The 18,941-nt window shown below is 39.4% G+C and overlaps 1 protein-coding gene across 5 annotated transcripts in view; it reads right to left on the bottom strand.

Moving 5' to 3' along the window:
- Nucleotides 1–18,941, bottom strand: part of mrtfba (myocardin related transcription factor Ba) — a 242,285-nt gene that overhangs the window by 12,860 nt on the left and 210,484 nt on the right. For 4 of the 5 annotated variants that reach the window (XM_048609802.1, XM_048609801.1, XM_048609804.1 and 1 more), the window contains 4 exons: nucleotides 9,887–10,018; nucleotides 7,904–8,169; nucleotides 6,680–6,860; nucleotides 9–1,031 (listed from right to left, as the gene is read on the bottom strand). In XM_048609802.1, the coding sequence (XP_048465759.1) occupies nucleotides 9–1,031; nucleotides 6,680–6,860; nucleotides 7,904–8,169; nucleotides 9,887–10,018 (1,602 nt within the window). The remainder of the gene's footprint in view (nucleotides 1–8; nucleotides 1,032–6,679; nucleotides 6,861–7,903; nucleotides 8,170–9,886; nucleotides 10,019–18,941) is intronic. The other variant, XM_048609803.1, reaches the window with a different exon arrangement.

The raw sequence follows: 18,941 nt of genomic DNA, 5'->3' as shown, positions 1-18,941 counted from the left end.
CTCTATACCTGTAATTTAACATTTCCTGCATGTAAATGCTTTGACTCGCTGGAAGGGTTTGCATTCTGTGCTTGGATGGCCAATGGCAGCAAAAGCTGGGTTCCAGTCTGAGTGGTCAATAAAGCGTGAGGCTGAGCCTGGGCAATAACTGTGGTCGGCGTTTGCCTTGGTGGGTTTACATAAAACTGAGAGACTGCATTCTGTTGCCCTGCTGTTGCCAGTGAGCCTTCTTGCTTCATAAGCAAACCATTTTGCTTCATTGCATTCTGGCTGCATGTGCCAAGATTGGTGATGGCTGATGGACCCAAAGGTTGTTTGGGTGCTGATGCAGGCTGTCTTGAAATAGAACAGTTGGAGAGATTGTGTTCCTCTTTGACATGAGTTTCCAATTGCTTCTGGTTCACAGTCACAGATTGTTGGTGCTGACATCGTTTCTCAATCTCCAATTGAATCTTCAGTTCTTCCACCAACTTTTGTTCCTGCTCAAGTTTTCTCTTTAGGTCAATGATTTGCCTCTCTTTTTCCTGCAGTTTTCGGTCCTTTTCAGCAGCATCAGCATCTAAACTTGCCAAGCTAGCACCTTGAGGATTAGAATTGTTTGTTGCCACATTCACCCCTGTGCTATCTTCATTAACAGCCGTATTCACAGGGGAAGCATGAATTGAGAGCTGCGAAGGAGACACCATGGTCACCAGCTCAGTAAACATATCTGTAAGTTTGCTGTCATCGGTGCTGATGTTAGACTGCTCCGAGGGAGCTGGAGAGGTAGGAGACGGAGAGGCTGCATTTTCATAGAATTGGAGGTTGCATGATGCTGTTGTTACGGTTGCTTCTGTGGTGGTCGTGACATTACTAAGAGCAGCGATAGGAAATGCTGCCGTCAACTGATTTCTTGCAATAGCAGAGTTGGAGGCCGTTGCTACAGCAGCACTACTCAAGTCTTGGTATGATTTCAACCTCTCTATAAGGTCCATTTTAGTACCAGAGACTGGGAGACCTCGCAACTTCAGTTCCAGCTTCAGTTCTGCAACCTAAACAATATAAAACAAGAACAACTGGTTAAATAGATTATCATGATTAAAAAACAGTTTAAAATAATGCTACATTAGTTTTGACGGATGTTCTCAGGCTCCCAGTTTATTCCGATACATGAATAAATAAGAAAGATCAGGACAGTTTTGTCATCCATCTTGCCAGCTCTAGTAGAAAGTTGCACCAAAATTATCCTTTGTTGCAGTGAGGGTACTTTTGTACACTGACAAAACCATAGAAAATTCAATTTTATTCTTTACTGCTACAAATTGGCTCATCATTCTCAGATCAGTAACTTGACAAATGACTTAATGGAAAAAGGTAGCGGACATATTTAGAAAACTAATAAGTACGCATCATATACACAATATGAAAAACATGGGACACCAATTCATTGAAAAATAGGTACACCATTTCAAATCTTATGCTAGCGAATTTCCCACCATTTCTCTTTACTCGCTTAGAACGCTGTGTTTTTTTTTCAATAATAAGAAAGCAAAGTAGTGTACTGCAGATGCTGGAAGCCTGAAATAAAAACAAAAAGTTGGAAACACTCAGCAGATCTGACAGCATCTGTAGAAAGAAAGAGAAAACGAGAGTTAACCCTTCAGGCTGATGTGACCCAGATGCTGTCAGGTCTTCTGAATGCTCCCAGCATTTTCTATTATTATTTCATGATTTTTCCCTTACACATCATTTCACAAATCTGCCTGTTCATTCTGGGACTAGTACAAGTACAGAGCTAATTTTATCCCCATTTTAACAATAGCTTGGCGCGGCAATACTATCACGCATATATCCATCTAAAATCACAGGTGTTCAATCAGAAAACATTGTTTACAGATTAAAACAAACACAAATCTGTCACACAAAAGGAGGCTGAGCTGATGAATCATTGAGAGAATGATGATCAGTAAACAGATACATTAATAAGTTCACGAGATAGTTACAGTCTGGTCTTTCCGAGTTTTTCTATTGATAAGATTTTGAGAGTCCAAGTGTGTTTCACAAGTCACTCCACTGAATGGTCCTAGTTTCTTATAAAAATAAGAGTTGACTCACGTTTCTCTACATTTACTTTGTACAATTAGATAACCCTGAGATGAAACTGGATACTCATGTCTTACAGAAACGTAGAATGGTAAAAGCACAAAAGGAGGCCATTACACCCACAATGTATGTGCTGGTCCACTGTGAGAGCAGCTCAGCCTTTTCCCATGTCCTGTAATTATTTTCTCTTCAGAAATGTATCATAGTTAGTTGTTCCTTTTGGTATTCCCCTTAAATCACTATCTTCTAGTTTTTGATCCTTTTGCCAGTAGGAACAGTTTATATCTATTTTGGTTTTGTAAACCTCTAACAAGCCTCCTCTTTAAGCAGAACAGCTCCAGCAACCCCAATCTGACCACATAACTGCTGCCCCTCATCCACAGAACCATTCTCGTAAATTGTTTCTGCACTCTCTGTAAAGCATTCACAATCGTTCTGAAAGGCCCCCAGAACTGGACATAATACTCTGGGTGAGCCTGGGCCAACATTTTCCTAAAGATTCATCACAACTTCCTTGCTTTGCCCTACTTGTGAAGCACAGAATTCTGCAAGCTTTATGAACCACTTCCCCAACCTGCCCTACCAACTTCAACGACCCCTGCAAATTTACCCCAAAGTGCCACTGCTTCCGCACGTCCATTAGAATTGTATCCTTATATTGTCTCTCCTCATTCTTCCTGCACCAAGGTTTACTTCACACTTCTTTGAATTAAATTTCAAGTGTTAGGTAATTCTACCATTTTCACCAGCCTGTCTTATGATGTCTTGATGTCTATCACTTCTTCTCAGGTCACAACACTTTCAACTGCATCATGTGCAAACTTTGAAATTGTGCCCTACACACCTGTGTTTAGGTCATGAACATAGATCAAGAAAAGCAGTACTCTGAACACTGGCTACCGAAATACGCTTTGTTTCAATTCAAGAAATGACTGTTCATCATTACACCTTGTTTCTTGCCCCAGTTTCCATGCTTACTTCCCTCGGTATTCTTGGAAGCATCCCACCTGGTCCTGCTGACTTATCAACCTTAAAAGGTACAGCCAGCCTATCCAATACTTCCTCTATCAGTTTTGAATCCATCCAGAGTCTCAACAACTTTCTCTTTCACCAATACTTGGCAGCAGCTTCTTCCTTAGAAAGGACAAATGCAAAGTACTCACTTGGTACCTCAGGCCTCTGTCTCCATGCGTAAATCCCATCCTACTCTTTGTCTCGTTATACGAGGAGCTCTGGTTGTGTTTGTTCTATTGTTCCCCTCTTCTGAGAAAGTATTTCAATTGTACCTATTCATCTTCCCTTTAAAGGCAGCCCAGTGTTCCATCTTTCAGACATTTTTTTTTTCATTTCTCTGTAGCTCAGTGCACTATCAATCAGATGCGTGGCTTTATAGAAGTCATTTCTCACAACCCCGATGGGAGGAGTACACGAGTAATCGAGCCTCACTATTCTACACATCATCACAGATGTATAAATAACTAAACGGATCACCAAGATGGTTAATTTGCCTGACTTCAACTATTATCTAGTGCAAAAGAAACACCCACCAGGTTTGATAAATAAACAAAACAAACCTCTGCTTTAATAACTGGAAAAACAAATTATTAACTACTACTTTGCAAACTTAAGCTATTTCCCCATTAAAGCCAAAATGCACAAACATTCTTTCACAAATAGGAAGGAATTCTTTGGATCAAGAATCACAAGGTAGAATGATGTGATTTGCTCAGATATTTTTATTAAGGTCTTTAGTGATAGAAGACCCTAGACTCGGAAGCCAGTGGATCTTTGCTTGAGTTACAAGCTCTTAATTTCAGAGTCTTTGAAGTTTTTTCACTCAGAGTCAGAGTGAGAGCGAGAGAGCTGTCTTTGCTTGCCAGTTATTAAACGCAAAGACAGCTACTGCCAGCTTGTCTCAGAAATGTACCAAATCCAATTTCCACAAAAGCTACATGACCCTGCCTAAATCGATAAGTGAACACCACTCAGTTCCATCATCGGCCTTCAAGGTCCAATTAAAAAAAAACACTGACCTGGTACATTTTCTGCAACACAGCAGTGTCCATATTTCAAATTTTCCAGTTCATATGCCAAAAAAAAGAGTCTTTATGGGCTACACTGCCTTAGTATACAATGGGGTGAATATACAGAGCAAGTTATAACTCGATTTACCTTGTTCAATTGTAAACACTTCAAATAGCATTATATTAATGACACATTATGCTACCTCACTTTTGTGGGAAATTTCAATTGAAAACTCCGCTACATTCTATTCAACAGCACAGGACAGCATTTCCTCTGCCTGCAGTCGTCTGGTTTTTGAACTTGCCTTTTTTTTAAAAAAAGGTCAGACTACACGTGCAGTGTCCTTTTACTCTAAAAGCATTTTTCTCTGGAGATAGTGACATTGTAGTAATATCAGTGGACTATTAATCCAGATGCTGGAAGCTTATATTGTGGGGACAGGGTTCTAATATGATGCAGCTGGTGGAATTTGAATACAATTAATAACATCCAGAATGTAAATCGCAGTAATGGAGACTACAAAACTATCACTGACTGTCATCAAAATCCATCCGGTTCATTAACGTCCTTGACAGAATGAAATGCTGTCCACCATAACCCCAGACCCAACAGCAATGTGACTGACTTCTAACTGCCCTTTATAATGGTCTGCGCAGCCACTCAGTCCTAGGGTAATTATGGATGGGCAACAAATGTCATCCTTGCTGATGCCACCCACATCCCATTAATAATTTTTGAGGAAGTGTCCTAATTTTTCAAATTGCATCTTTGATCAGTTTTTGTTTAAATGCCATTTTCTAACCACGTGTGAAAATGGTGAAAGCATCCAGAAAAAAGGCAATAGTTCTGAGAGGACTGAGTGTCTTTGGAACTCCTTGCCACAGAAAGCTATGGGGCAGTGTCCTTGTGTATATTTAAGGCTGAGATAAGTAGATTCTTGATCAGTCGGGAGTCAAGGGCTATGGGGAAAGGGCAGGAAGGTGGATGTGAGGAGTATGAGATCAGCCATGATCCCATTGAATGGCCTACTGCTGCACCTATTCCTTAGGGTTTTAGATACACCTTCATCAATGTTTGAGGTTCTGTAAATAGTTTATGGAGGCTATGCAAACATAAAAGTTAACTGAAATAAATAACTCAGATAAATCATTTTTTTAAAACAGTTTTACAACATGTAGACAGCATTCAAATTAAAGCAGCAGATTACCAAGATTATGCCTGAAATAAATAATTACATATTCACTTTGCCCAAATCAAATTTAAAACCATCAGATTTCAAAACATCTGCTGATCCCAGTGGTAATGTTCAGATATGTCTACTGGGAACCTCCGACCTGACCCTGACAAGTACCCAGTGTCATGGGAGAATCTCCAAATAACAGTCTGCTAGCTGGTGGAATAGCTGTCAACAACCAAGGAAGAGTCAGAAGCTGCACTTGTTGGACATTATAATTTTGATGGATAATTTTAAGATGGCTAATGACCTTCCTCACCCGTAACTAACTCATGAACTGCTAGGGTCACGACCAAAATCATGTTTATTTACTTTAAACTTGCATATCCATGTTTGCACTTGGCTTAAATAGATAATTTTGGTGTATTTACCTTTAAAAATCTTTAATAAAACTATAAAGAGTAATGGTGAAAACATTATCATTTGAAAACAAAAACTAATCAAGAAGCAAAGTTTGTCAGAAAGTTGTTAACCAAAAGCATACAGGAGGTGGCAGTACTGCTCTATTGTAGTTGTTAATAGTATGCTTTCCAAAGTCATAGATTAATTATGTAGGAATGAAAGCAACAATTTCTGACCAAACATGCATGCAACGGGAAGCAGATGTCAAAGTTATAAGCAAAACAGACAAGACCGCTTGGAGTCAGATATTTTAATGCAGCTTCATTTACACTGCAGCAGTTAATCTTTGTCTAATTATGTCCTCTATTAAAACTGTGCGAGTAACTACCAGATAAATACAACAATCTGAATATACATTAATGACACCTGAGAACTCTGATCTAATTTCTTCATTTTAAATAACAATTTGAAAATTCAAAATTGGTCCTACTGGGTCACTTTGATGATGCTAATGGTGCTATTTTTAAAGGAACCAGTCTAGATCCCCAAAGCATCTGATGATTCAAGCAATCAATCCTGCTTAATAAATAAATTGGAATCCTAAAGGATGTACGTTGGATCCTGGATGCATGGTGATCATTACCGGACTTAAACCCAAGGACTGCTGCCTAAACAGACACAGACCCCACCATTACTTTTACTCCCCTATGTCTACGTAGTGTGTTCTTTCGTGACTTGATAGAGAACTAACGGAACCGTTGTCCTAAACCAAATCAGTTCATGTGGTTGTTCTCAGATTAGAATAGCTCCTATTAAGGATGAAACACAAATTCTTGCTTATCAAAATGAATTGGCTGTAACTAAACCAGGTTAAAACAATTAGCTTATTTTATACACTAACTCTATCAAAAACAAAATACACAATTTTAACTTCTCACCAGTGCATTTGAAAGTAGGTAAGCATATTTTTTGCATTATTTATAAACATATACCTACCTTCATGTCATCCAGATTAGAGGGGAGAGTTCCCAACTTCCAGCATGGTGTGTTGTTGTGCCGTGTGACATATGATGATGATGATGATGATGATGAAGATGATGATGATAATGCTGGTGCATAGTTAGCCAGTGTAGTGGATGTGGTTATGCTGCTAGTTGGCTGGTTATCATTACATGACCTGGAATAGAGGTACAATAACTGCTGTTAAATAATAAGCTTGTTATCACATAATCAGCATCAGCCAGACAATAATTCTGAAGCTTTTTCTTTATCTTTGTGTGCCTTCACATTAAACCAATCTACTTGTCGATTCAACATACAGCAATGACGGTTTTTTGTTAAAAAAAAAGTGAAAGTACATTCATTTCTAATGGTATCTGGGGGTTAAAAAGCATGTGAGGATATGACTACATTGGACTTTGCATTGCCAAACTGGGGGAGAATGTCAGAATGTGATCCGTTCACTGGAAAGATTTCACATTTGGAAATCGGGGAAGAACAGGTTTGGGTCTGATGGCTTTACCTCCGTCAACTACATAGCCTGCTGATCCTTACTCTTTAAACTTGTGTATGTATATAGAAGTCGTTATTTGGGTAAAATGCTGTCAAATAAGCCACAATCAGTGTAAGTATATCCCAGCAACAGTGCGCTGCAGTCAGTGTAAATATAACCCCCAACTAGCAACAATGCTACCAGTCTAATGTACACCTGTGAGAAAGTATGCTGCAGGTCCATGCACATCCACATACAGCACCAGCAACAATGTGCTGCAGTCCATGCATCATTAGCCAGAAACAGTATGCTGTAGTCACTATAATTGTAGCTCAGTATAAAGTCGAGCTGAGTAATGACCAGAAGGGTCAAAACGGCAAGAACATTATAGCAAAACAAACATTAGTCTCCCACATGTTAAGAACTGCTTGCATTACTGGGAAAGTCAGACCTGCACAGCCTCTAAGAAGCTATTCATGTCGCAGAGTATATGATAATAGTTTTCAGTTGCAAAGAGAAAATATAAAATTACTTTTATCCTAAAACACAACTCGATTGCTGCAGGTGCGAGTTCAAGATGAAAGAACGGCACATGTAGTGATGTTGGGAGCCAAGTGTAAACTTCAAGGTGAACAGGAAAAGCCTTTGAACATATACCAGTTAGACATTGGAGAAACAAAACAAGGCCAAAATTGTACAATACTTTTAGAGGCATGAAAGGAAATCACCTGGTTTGTGCTACATACTTTGGTGGTGCAGGCAGAATGGCTGGATAATTGTAGTGTTGCTGTTGTTGACTCAGGATCTGCAGCTGGAGGAAAAGCTGCTGTTGTTGCAGAAGCCGGGAGTAGTTTGTATCCATGGGAAGTTCAATTTTCTCATGCTTTTTGTCTGGTGGGATATACTGATGGTACTTCAGCTGCTTCACTCTTGGTTTCAGATCCTTGTTTTTCTTGCTCCGGTTCTTGTCATTTACAGTTTTGGGTTGGCTTTGCTGGTGTAAAATTGATGCAAAAAGACTTCAATTCTAGATCGATGTCCAACCATTCACAAACAATTTCTTGATGTTAACTAGAATATTTATTAGAATGACTGTTCCTGATGTATTTGCCTAGTATTTAAAACACACAGGATGAAATTCCTCCTGTTCATAATTTCAACAAAAAACTTAGAGTCATAGGGCCATACAACATGGAAAGAGACCCTTCGGTCCAACTCATCCGCACCAATCAGACATTTCAATCTGACCTAGTCCCATTTGCCAGCATTTGGTCCATCTCCCTCTAAATCCTTCCTATTCATATATCCAACCAGATGCCTTTTAAATGCTGTAATTGTACCCACCTCCACCACTTCCTCTGGCAGCTTGTTCCACACATGCACGACTCTGCATGAAAACGTTACCTCTCAGGTCTTTTTTACTTCTTTCCCCTCCCACCTTAAACCTATGGCCTCTAGTTTTGGATGCCCCCACCCTCTGAAAAAGACCTTGGGCTATTCACCCGATCAAGGCCCCTCATGATTTAAAAAAGCCACAGTCTATCCAGCCTCTACATATAACTCAAACCCTCCAGTCCTGGCAACACCCTCGTAAATCTTTTCTGCACCCTCTCAAGTTGAACAACGTCCTTCCTATAGAAGGGTGACCAGAATTGTACTCAATTTGATGGACAATTAAATGGGAACTACCTTTTTGTACCGTTACCATCATTTGAAGTAAAATTATCAACAGGAGAAATTTAACCCCCACACTGTCACGGTAGGAAAGCTAATGATTAAAAAGCATTGGTCTTTTCAAGGAGAGTATTCATTTGTAGGGCATTAGTGCACACACTTAAAATAGGACTCCTACATTGAGAAAAATTCATCAAGTTTCTGTAGCTTTATCTTATGAAATAGTGTAACCATACTTGCTAGCTGTGGATCATTGAAAACATATACCAAAATTGTACAATAAATGAAGTCTGCACAGTTGTGTCCCTGAACTTACTTTATAGGATTGAGATCATTTCAGAGTTAGAGCTTTTTCTTGTATCTCTGCTGAACTGTGCTTGTGGGATTGGTGTCTTCCCACTATTAATCCTCAAAGTGCAGTATAATGCTAAGTGTGCTGGCTTAATCTCCAGTCTACCAATTTAGGAGACTGCTTCCAGAAGATGGTATTTTATCAATTATTCTGTACATCACTATAACTGCAGCTGGCACAAGTTTCAGTTTTAAAATTTATTTCTGCTATCTGGTCTACTGTACCATTGCACCATTTTCCTGTGATTGAAAATAATTCACTGGACAGATAGGAAAAAATAACGCAGCTTCAGAATATTAGGTAGCATACTTCATAAAATTTGCATTAAATAACATTTTTATTGCTATAAAACAGCCCAAAGAGCTTCACAGATATCAAAAGACATTTAGAAGATATTTAGACAAGTACATGAATAAGAAATGTTTGGAGGGATATGGGCCAAATGCAGGCAGGTAGGACTAGTTTAGTTTGGAATTATGGTTGACATGGATTGGTTGGATTGAAGGATCTGGTTCTGTGCTGTATAACTTTGTGACCCACATAAGGAAACAATGGATGGATGTAGGTGGGAGGTATTCAATTCTTACATTGCGCAGCCCAATCACTCAACATTCCCAACACAAATGAAGCTGGTTCTATACTACCAGAGAACGTACAAGGGTTTGACTGTATAAAAGAGACGTACCTTAATTAGGGTTGGAGCAGGTTTAGTTGAGACAGCTGTACTTGTGGTCAGTGTCGTACTGACTGAACGTATACCTTGCTGATCAGACAGAGGGGCAGGTTTGAGGAAGTCAGGCATTGGCTGTGGGTGATACTAGAAAAGGGAAAATCAAAGTCAGATTCAACAATACAAAAGAGGACGACGGAAACATCAAGCAGTCACCATGTACCAATTAAAATTATTCTGGGTGGTATTAAATAAATGGAAAGTTAAAGCATTCTTTCATTCGACTGCCACAGTTTAAAGTTATTTTTGGAAAGGAACTTCTTTTAATATAGTAACAAAATAAAGACACAATCTAGACACATTGCTTCGGCAGCTTGCCAGATGACGATTCTTCTGTCAAAATCTGTACAGTTAAATATGCATTTTCTTTATGTTAAGTTAATACCAACATTATAAAGTGGAGGTTGCCCCCCCGCTCCAAACTCTGGAGAATTAAAACCAAAACACCCAAAGAGAATCTGTAAAAGAATTGTAAAAAGTGGAGTAAACTGCCTTTCAGCAACTTTTAGTGATTAAATAAAATAAATCTCTGACACTTAATTTACAATCAACAAGTAACAATTTATTTATCTAACTCTAACATTAAACAAATTAAATACACTATTAACAAACCAAATAAACTCCTTCTAGCTACTAACTGTTCCAGAATAAATCAAGTTTCTGATGGTATGCTGTTCTGATAGATACAATTCCCACTTATATAAACCAATTTAATAAAAAAAAACTTAAAACTTTGTCTCTTGAAATTACAGCTAGGATACGTCTTCCAGAACGTTCGGTGGCTTCTCTACTGTTCTTCAGTAGGGAACATGTTTCTCCATCAAATTCTTGAGTCAGGAACATTTGCTGAGAGTGCCACTGTTCCTTTAGTCAGATGATGGTTACTTTGAGAGCTTAAAGAATTCTGTCAAAGCCAGTGATTTTCTCTTTAGGGCTGCTGGTTGTTAACTCTAAGATAGCTGTTGCTGTCACCTGCTTTTCAAATATACCCTCTTCTTTTATACCCTTGATGACCTAGCAATTTTGTACAATAGGATTGGTCATAGGCTGTCAAAGCCATCAGATTTAAATTAAATTGTTTTTTAGTCTCTAAGTGCCTGGTTTAAATCAAATGGCTGATATTCAAACTGGTTGCCTTAATAACAAAACAAGACTACTGCCTGGGTTGCTAACCCTACGGCCTTTTGACACAAATGTTTCAATTTCAGGAATTCTCTGTGCCTGCTGCTACTTGCAGGCATTTTTTTTACACTCCAAGCCTAGAAAAGGCACATCATCTTTTAAAGGAACCACGCACTCTTCCCCTATCATTTTAAAAACAAATTCTAACATCTTATCTTCCAATCCACAAGTACTCTACCCAACTTTGTAACAGAAAGCTCCAAGTCACTTATGATTTTCTCATTCCAGCTCATCTGCCACGGTGCAAACTTTTAAAATGCTTTCAAAGAGACTGATTCAATACAATTTTAAAACATTCTGGCACTGTTTCAAAATTATTCTCATTATGACAAACTTGCATGCAAATTCAATTTTCTCCCTCATGAAAGTGCTCTAAAAACAAAATACATGTGCAATATTACATTTTCCTTTAAACTAAAAATGACTTAACAAACTGCTGAATGTTCCCCAGCGCTGCCCCAGGATCAGTGCTCCCCAGTGAAAACCCACTTGCAAAAGAGTTACATTTTGGAAGACACCCAGATGCACTCTTATCCAACTTAACTTAAAATGGATGTTTTGATATGGAGTTGATAAATTTACTCCGATAGTTAAACCCAACTTAGTCAGCACAACAGTCAATCATATGAAGCATTCCTAAACTAAGTCATGGAACACTCAGAATTGAAGAGCAACTGTGTACAAAGCTACAGCAACCAATCTCCCCATTTACGACATGAAGGACTGTAAAATCATAAAGTAATGCTTTGTCAGTAACAATTACTAATATCTGCATTTTAACTTGTTTGGAAGCCTCTAACCTCTCCCATTGTCTTTTGGCTTCCTCAGGCTACAAACTCTGACTGAAATGACAATCAGGTAGCGATTTCCTCCCAAGCCATAGCTGGCACTCCTACAAGCAAATCATTAGGAGGTGCACGAAAGTTGTCCATGGAAACTCGAGCTTCTGATTTTTGTTTGCTTATGGGACTACCCAAAATCAGGAACTCAGTGGATTAAACTTAGAGGCTATCACTCAGTTACACAGTATGATGATATTCCTTTGTGGTTACAACTGTTGTCCATGCATAGAATCTGCAATTTAAATTTATGCCCAGACATAGGATATCATCCTTGAACATTTCCCATGATGTTTATAGGAATATGTTTTCCATTCTTGGTAACGTACAATCGTGTAGGTCTATGCAATTTATCAAAACACTTTTACTATTACAAACCTCAGGCAGAACTCTTACATTTTGGCATTGTAGGTATACTAGCTCTCCAACTGAGCATCTGTTACTTTGGAAGCAGCAGATTTACTGCTGCAGCAATAAAACTAGCTCTAATAAAAAGGATAAAGTGCAGATCTGTAGTGCAGTAGTTGCCAATTGTGCTTACCATTCCTTAAAGAAAAAAACTAAAATCACTGTTGAATCAGGCGCCTGCACCATCACAAATCTGGCAAGTGGAAAGACTGAATTCAAATACTAATATGAAACAGATGACAGGACATCAGGCAAGGCAGCCACTTCTAAGAGCTTATGTTCTGCTTCAATCAAAACTACAATTCAGAAACTTGTGATTTTACCTAAATGGTCACAGAATTCCAGAGCAACTCTTAATTACATGCAGAATTTAACATGTTTGTTATTTCCCAGTAGAAAGAGTCATGCAGCAACAAACAGACCCTTCAGTCCAATTAGTCCATGCTGACCAGTTCCTCAAACTAAACTAGTCTCACTTGCCTGTGTTTGGCCCATATCCTTCTAAACCTTTCCTATTCATGTACCTATCCAAACGTTTTTTTAAATGTTGTAACTTTACCTGCATCTACCACTTCCGCTGGCAGTTCATTCCACAAACGAACCACCCTCCATATGGAAGAAGTTGCCCCTTGGGTCTCTTTGATCAGGTCCTAGAGATTTATCCACCTGTATGTTTTTTCAAGATCTCCAGCACTTCCTCTTCTGTAATGTAGACTGTTTTCAAGACATCAATATTTTCCCCGAGTTCCCTAGCCTCCATTTCTTCCTCCACAGTAAAAACTGACGTGAAATATTCATTTAGTACCTCTCCCACCTCCTGTGGTTCCACACATAGACGACCTCGTTGATCTTTAAGGGGCCCTATTCACTCCCTAGTTGTTCTTTTGCTCTTAATGCACTTTTAGAATCTCTTTGGATCATCCTTAATCTTATCTATCAAGGCTCTCATATCCCCTTTTGCTCCCTGATTTCCCTCTTAAGAATGCCCCTACATCCCTTATGAGTACAGGAAAGGCCCTTCAGTCCATAGAGTCTGCATCGACATAACTACCGCTAAAGGCACATTAATCCCAATTTCCTGCATTTGTCCCATATCCTTGAATGTTATGATATTTGAAGTGCTCATCCAAATTTTTCTCAAAGGTTGTAAGGTTTCTGGCCTCTACTACCTTCCCAGGCAGTGCATTCCACACTTCCACCACCCGCTGACTGAAAATGTATTTTTCCCAAATCCCCTTGAATCCCTTACGCCCTACCCTAAAACTATGCCCTCTCATGAGTGACCCCTCAATCAAGGGTAACAGTTGCTCTTTATTTACTCTGTCCATACCCCTCAATCTTATACACTTCAATCATATCCCCTTCGGTCTTCTCTGCTCCAAAGAGAACAACTCAAGTCCATCCAGTGTTTCCTTATAGCTCAATTTCTCCATCCCAGGCAACATCCTGGTGAACGACCTCTGTACCTTCTCTAGTGCAATCACATCCCTCCTGTAGTGAGTTTATGGCAATTCTCCATTGTTTAAAGCACGTTTACAGAATCACAATATTCAATGATCATTAAATCTGATTATATTAGTTAGGCTACTGAAAGAAACATATTCTGAGTTGGAAAGACTTCTCAGAAGTTGCAAAATTTCTTCCATTGGGAGCAGTTCTGCTGGTGCTCTGAATTCGGCTCATCTGCAAAACAGGACAAATTTTTGTGCACTGGAAGATTAACAATTTTTAGTTCCATGTGTATTACAAAGTTAAGAGATTCCGCACAATCACACCCCTCAATTCCATTAAAGCATAGACGTGTAATAAAGTGAGTGAAGTAGTGGGCCCAGAGGGTGCTCATTCACTGCATTATTAATAATAGAGCAAATTGTATCCTGAAACATCAAAGCGATCTAGTGACTGTATGCAGCTTGTCTACACTATAGTGGCCCTATATTTGACTGGGATCTCTGGGCAATTAAAGTGCATTAATCCGTCCCTGACTGGAGATCTAATCTCTGATCTAAACTATGTAGCCCTGCCACATCCAGTCATGAATGCTATTGGATAATTAAACAACTCACTGAAGGAAGAGCCTCCACTAACATGACAGTGGAGGCCAGCTCATCAGTGCAAATGATAAGGCTGAAGCATTCATGACAACCTTCTGCTAGGGGTTGCCAAACAGATCATCTATTTTGGTCTCCTCCAGAGGTCCCCCTCATCAGGGCCAGTTTTCAGCCAATTTCATCCTTGTCTAAGCTCCATGTGATATCAAGAAATGGTTGGAGGCACCAGATATTGCAAAGGCTGTGGGGCCTGACAACATTCCAGCAATAGTACAGATGTCTTGTGCTCCAAAACTTGCCACACCTCTAGCCAAGCTGTTCCAGTACAGCTACAACACAGGCATCCACTTAAAAATGTGGAAAATTGACCAGGCATGTACTGTACAGAAAAAGCAGCTTGGAAGGTGTCATCAACAGTGCTATTAAGCAGTACTTGCTTAGCAATAACCTGCTCACTCATACTCCGTTCGGGTTCCACCAGGGCCATTCAGCTCCTGAGCTCATTACAACCTCGGTTCAAATGTAGACAAAAGAGCTGAATTCCAGGGGTAAAGCGAAGTGTCATCAAGGCTGCATTTGACAGAGTATGGCATCATGGAGCCCTAGCAAAAATAAAGTCACTGGGAATCAGAGGGAAAATTCTCTGATGTTTGGAGTCGTGCCTGGCACAAACGATAATGATTATGGTTGCTGGAGATCACCCATTTCAATTCCAGGGCATCGGTGCAGGAGTTCCTCAGGGTAGTGTCCTTGTCCCAACCACCTTCTTCTGCTTCATCAATGACCTTCCCTCCATCATAAGGTTGGAAGTGCGGATGGTCACTGACAATTGCATTCTCAGATAATGAAGCATTCAATGACCAAATGCAGCAAGCGAGCTGGTTTGTTCTGGATGGTGTCAAGATTCTTAAATGTTGTTACAGTTGCACTCATCCAGGCAAATACGGAACATTTCATCACATTCCTTATTTGCACCTTGTTGGTGGACAGGCTGTGGGGAGTCAGGCGATGAGTTATTTGTTGCACGATTCCTAGCCTCTGACCTACCTTTGTAGCCATGGTACTTACACAGCCAGTCCAATTCAGCTTTTAGTCAATAGGATGTTGATTTTGGGGGATTTAGTGATGGTAATGCCATTGAATGTCATGGGACAATGTTAGGTTCTCTCTTGTTGGGAGATGGTACTTGCCACTTTTCAACCAAATTGTCTAGGATATCGTGCAGGACTTGCTGCACTTGGATATGGAGTGCTTCAGTATCCGAGGAATCATGAATGGTGCTAAACGTTGTACAGTCATCAGCAAACATCCCCAGTCCTGACCTAATGATAGAGGGAAGTTCATTGGTGAAGCAGCTAAAAATGTTTAGGACAAGAACACTAACCTGAGGAATTTCTGTAGAGATGCATTGGAGCAGAGAAGGCCGACTTCCAACTACCACAATCATCTTTCTTTGTGCTAGATGTCATTAACCAGTGAAGTATTAACCAGATATCCATTAACTCCAGTTTTGCATGGGCTTCTTGATACCACAATTGTCAAATTACATCTTTACGTCAAGAACAGCCATTCTCACCTCAACATATGAACTATATGAATTTTTTCCAACAATCAACAATGGTTTCGTGGTCATCATTATACTCTTAATTCCAGATTCTTTATTGAATTCAAATTCAACTATCTGCCATGGTGGGATTGGAAACTGGGGCCCCAGAACATTTGCTGAGTTTCTGGATGAATAGTCTAGTGATTATACCACCAGGCCATTGCCTCCCCAGTAATAGTAAGCATTTAGCAATACATAATATAGTCAAGCAGAGTCAGCATGGCTTCATGAAGGAGAATTCATGCCTGACAAATTTATTGCACTTCTTTGAGGAAGTAGCAAACAGGGTAGATAAAGGGAAACCAGTAAATGTAATATATTTGGATTTTCAGAAGGCATTCAACAAGGATAAGGCTACTTAATAAGAGCCCTTAGTATTGGGGATAGTATATCAGCATTGACAGAAGACTGGCTAACTAATAGAAGACAGAGTTGGTGTAAAGGGGACATTTTCAGGATAGAAAACCAACCACTGCAGTGCCACAGACATCAGTGTTGCAGCCACATTAATTTATAATGTGTATTAACGACTTGGACGAGGAAAGTGAATGTACTTTAGCCAGGTTTGGAGATGACACAAAAATAGGTGGGAAGGCAAGTTGGGAGGGTGAACAAAGAAACTACAGAAAGATACAAACAGGTTTACTGAGGGGCAAAAACGTGGGAGATGGAGCAATAATGTGGAAAATGAGGTTATGCACTTTGGCAGGAAGAACAGCAGAATTTATTTAAATGGGCAAGAGTGCAGAAAGTTGCAGCACACGGGTCATTGTGCATGAATCACAAAAAGCTAGCATGAAATTCAGCAGGTAATATAGAGGGCAAATGGAATGTTGGCCTTTATTTCAAAAGGAATAAAGTATAAATAGAGAGGCCTTGCTAAAACTAGGCACTAACTAAAGCTGGAATACAGTGAACCGTTTTGGTCCCCTTATCTAAGGAAAGGGGTACTGGCATTGGAGACAGTCCAGAGAAAGTTCACTACATTGATCCCAGGTATAGAGGGATTTTATTGAGAGGAGAAAATGAGTTGGACCTGTATTTATTGTAGTTTAGAAGAATGAAAGGAGACCTTATGGAAACATATACGATTCTTAGGAGGCTTGATAGGGTGGACGTAGGAGGTCGTTTTCTCTTTGGGAGAATCCAGGACCACAGGACATAATCTCAGAATAAGGGGTCACCCATTCAAGGCAGACAAGGAGACTGGTTTTCACTCAGAGGATAGTGAATTGCTGGAATTCTTTATAATAGAGGGTCGTCAAGGCAAGGTCATTGAGTATATTCAAGGCTGAGATAGATAGATTTCTAATCATTTAGAAAATCAAGGGTTCTGGATAAAGGCAGGAAGGTGGAGTTCAGGATTGTCATATTTTCCATGATCTCAATGAATGGCAGAGCACACTCAATGGGTTGACTGGCTGACTTCTGCTCCAATGCCTTTTGGTCTAATGACAAAAAATGCTCATTCACATTACAGATTTTATATATGGGGTTTGTTCAAGCAAAACAATACAATTTGATTACCATATAATAATGGCTATTTTAAGGATTACAGTACTGGAAATGTCAAGGCTGGATTGCCTCTATCTGGCTTCTGTACTCAAGTTATCTACCTCACCACTGAGATTGTGACATTGGCAGGGAACAGCAAAACCAGGGTTATCCCCAATGCTGTGTGCAGCATCAACAAAAAAGATGAAGGAGGAGGTATTTAAAGCCAAAATGTTCTTTTCAGAGCTACCCATTATATCAGAGAAAGGATTCATTTCAGGCTGAAAAGAGCTACCAACATTAGCTTATTCAGCAGTTACCTTGTGGCTTTTTCTGACCTCATTGATATGTTTCAGCTCCTTATTAGTTATGTGTTTCCCTCTCTCCAGGTTTAGTGAATGCCTGCTAGTAAGTCTCCTCTAGGTTCGTGATTCTTCCTGTCACACAGATGCTATTGTGATACCAAGTCGGGGAAATTTTTAAAGCCCTAAAGTTCTAGCTCTCACTCAAGCAGGAGAGCAGTATCGGTCTCTCCCAGTTGTCAGCTACTAAAGGGATTGATTTCAATCACATCTCACTCTCCGTTTGTGTTATTGAAAGATTAGATTTGCAGAGTTAGAAGGATCTGACCAAGTTAAGTATAAAGAGCAATTTTAAAAAGGTAAGAATAACTGAGTATTAACACCTTGTGAATTAATAAATAAACACAGCTGCTTAACCCCAAGTAAACAAAGCACTCCAGACACTCCAACAGATAACTCTGAAATCAACGTGGGTGTTAAGTGAAAAATGGCTATTTGCTTCTGAACTTATACAAACATTCATCTATTTTAATCTTGGATGTTTTAAGAATGAACATAGCATTAAAAATCTATTTGTGTAATGACATCATTCCAAATGTTTAGCATCTGCAGTTAGCACCACAAACTAATATTACGTGACAAAATATTAAGTGACAGACCTCTTTGTAGGAAAGATTCGAAATATATTCTTGGAACCATGCAACATTCTATGCATGTGAGAGAGAGAATGTGCGTATGGTGTAAGGTGAAATTCAAAAGGCTTTTGGAAAAAATCCTTTAACCACGTCAAAAAATATGCAAGTAGTTTCAGCTGGTTAGAGAATTATCAAATCAATTTTAGGAATGTTCTGCAAACTAATAATAGCCAGCTGCTGTATCAGAATTACATGAACTATGAAAGAAAAAAGGCAGTTTAGGGTTGATGAAGGACAATCTGCTCTAAATCTTAAACAAAAGCAGAAATTACTCAAGAAACTCAGCAGATCTGGCAGCATTTGTGGAGGAAAAGCTGTGTTAACGTTTTGAGTCCAGTGACATTTCTTCAGAACTGCTCTAAAACTTTGTTGCATAGGAGGAATGATGAAATTGAACACTCAAAGTATTATTAAACTTCTACACCACCTACCC

Source organism: Rhincodon typus, chromosome 21 (genome assembly GCF_021869965.1).
Source record: "Rhincodon typus isolate 14 chromosome 21, sRhiTyp1.1, whole genome shotgun sequence".
NCBI lineage: Eukaryota > Metazoa > Chordata > Chondrichthyes > Orectolobiformes > Rhincodontidae > Rhincodon > Rhincodon typus.
The sequence above is the reverse complement of the archived record's forward strand: the minus strand, read 5'-3'. Positions and strand labels throughout refer to the sequence as shown.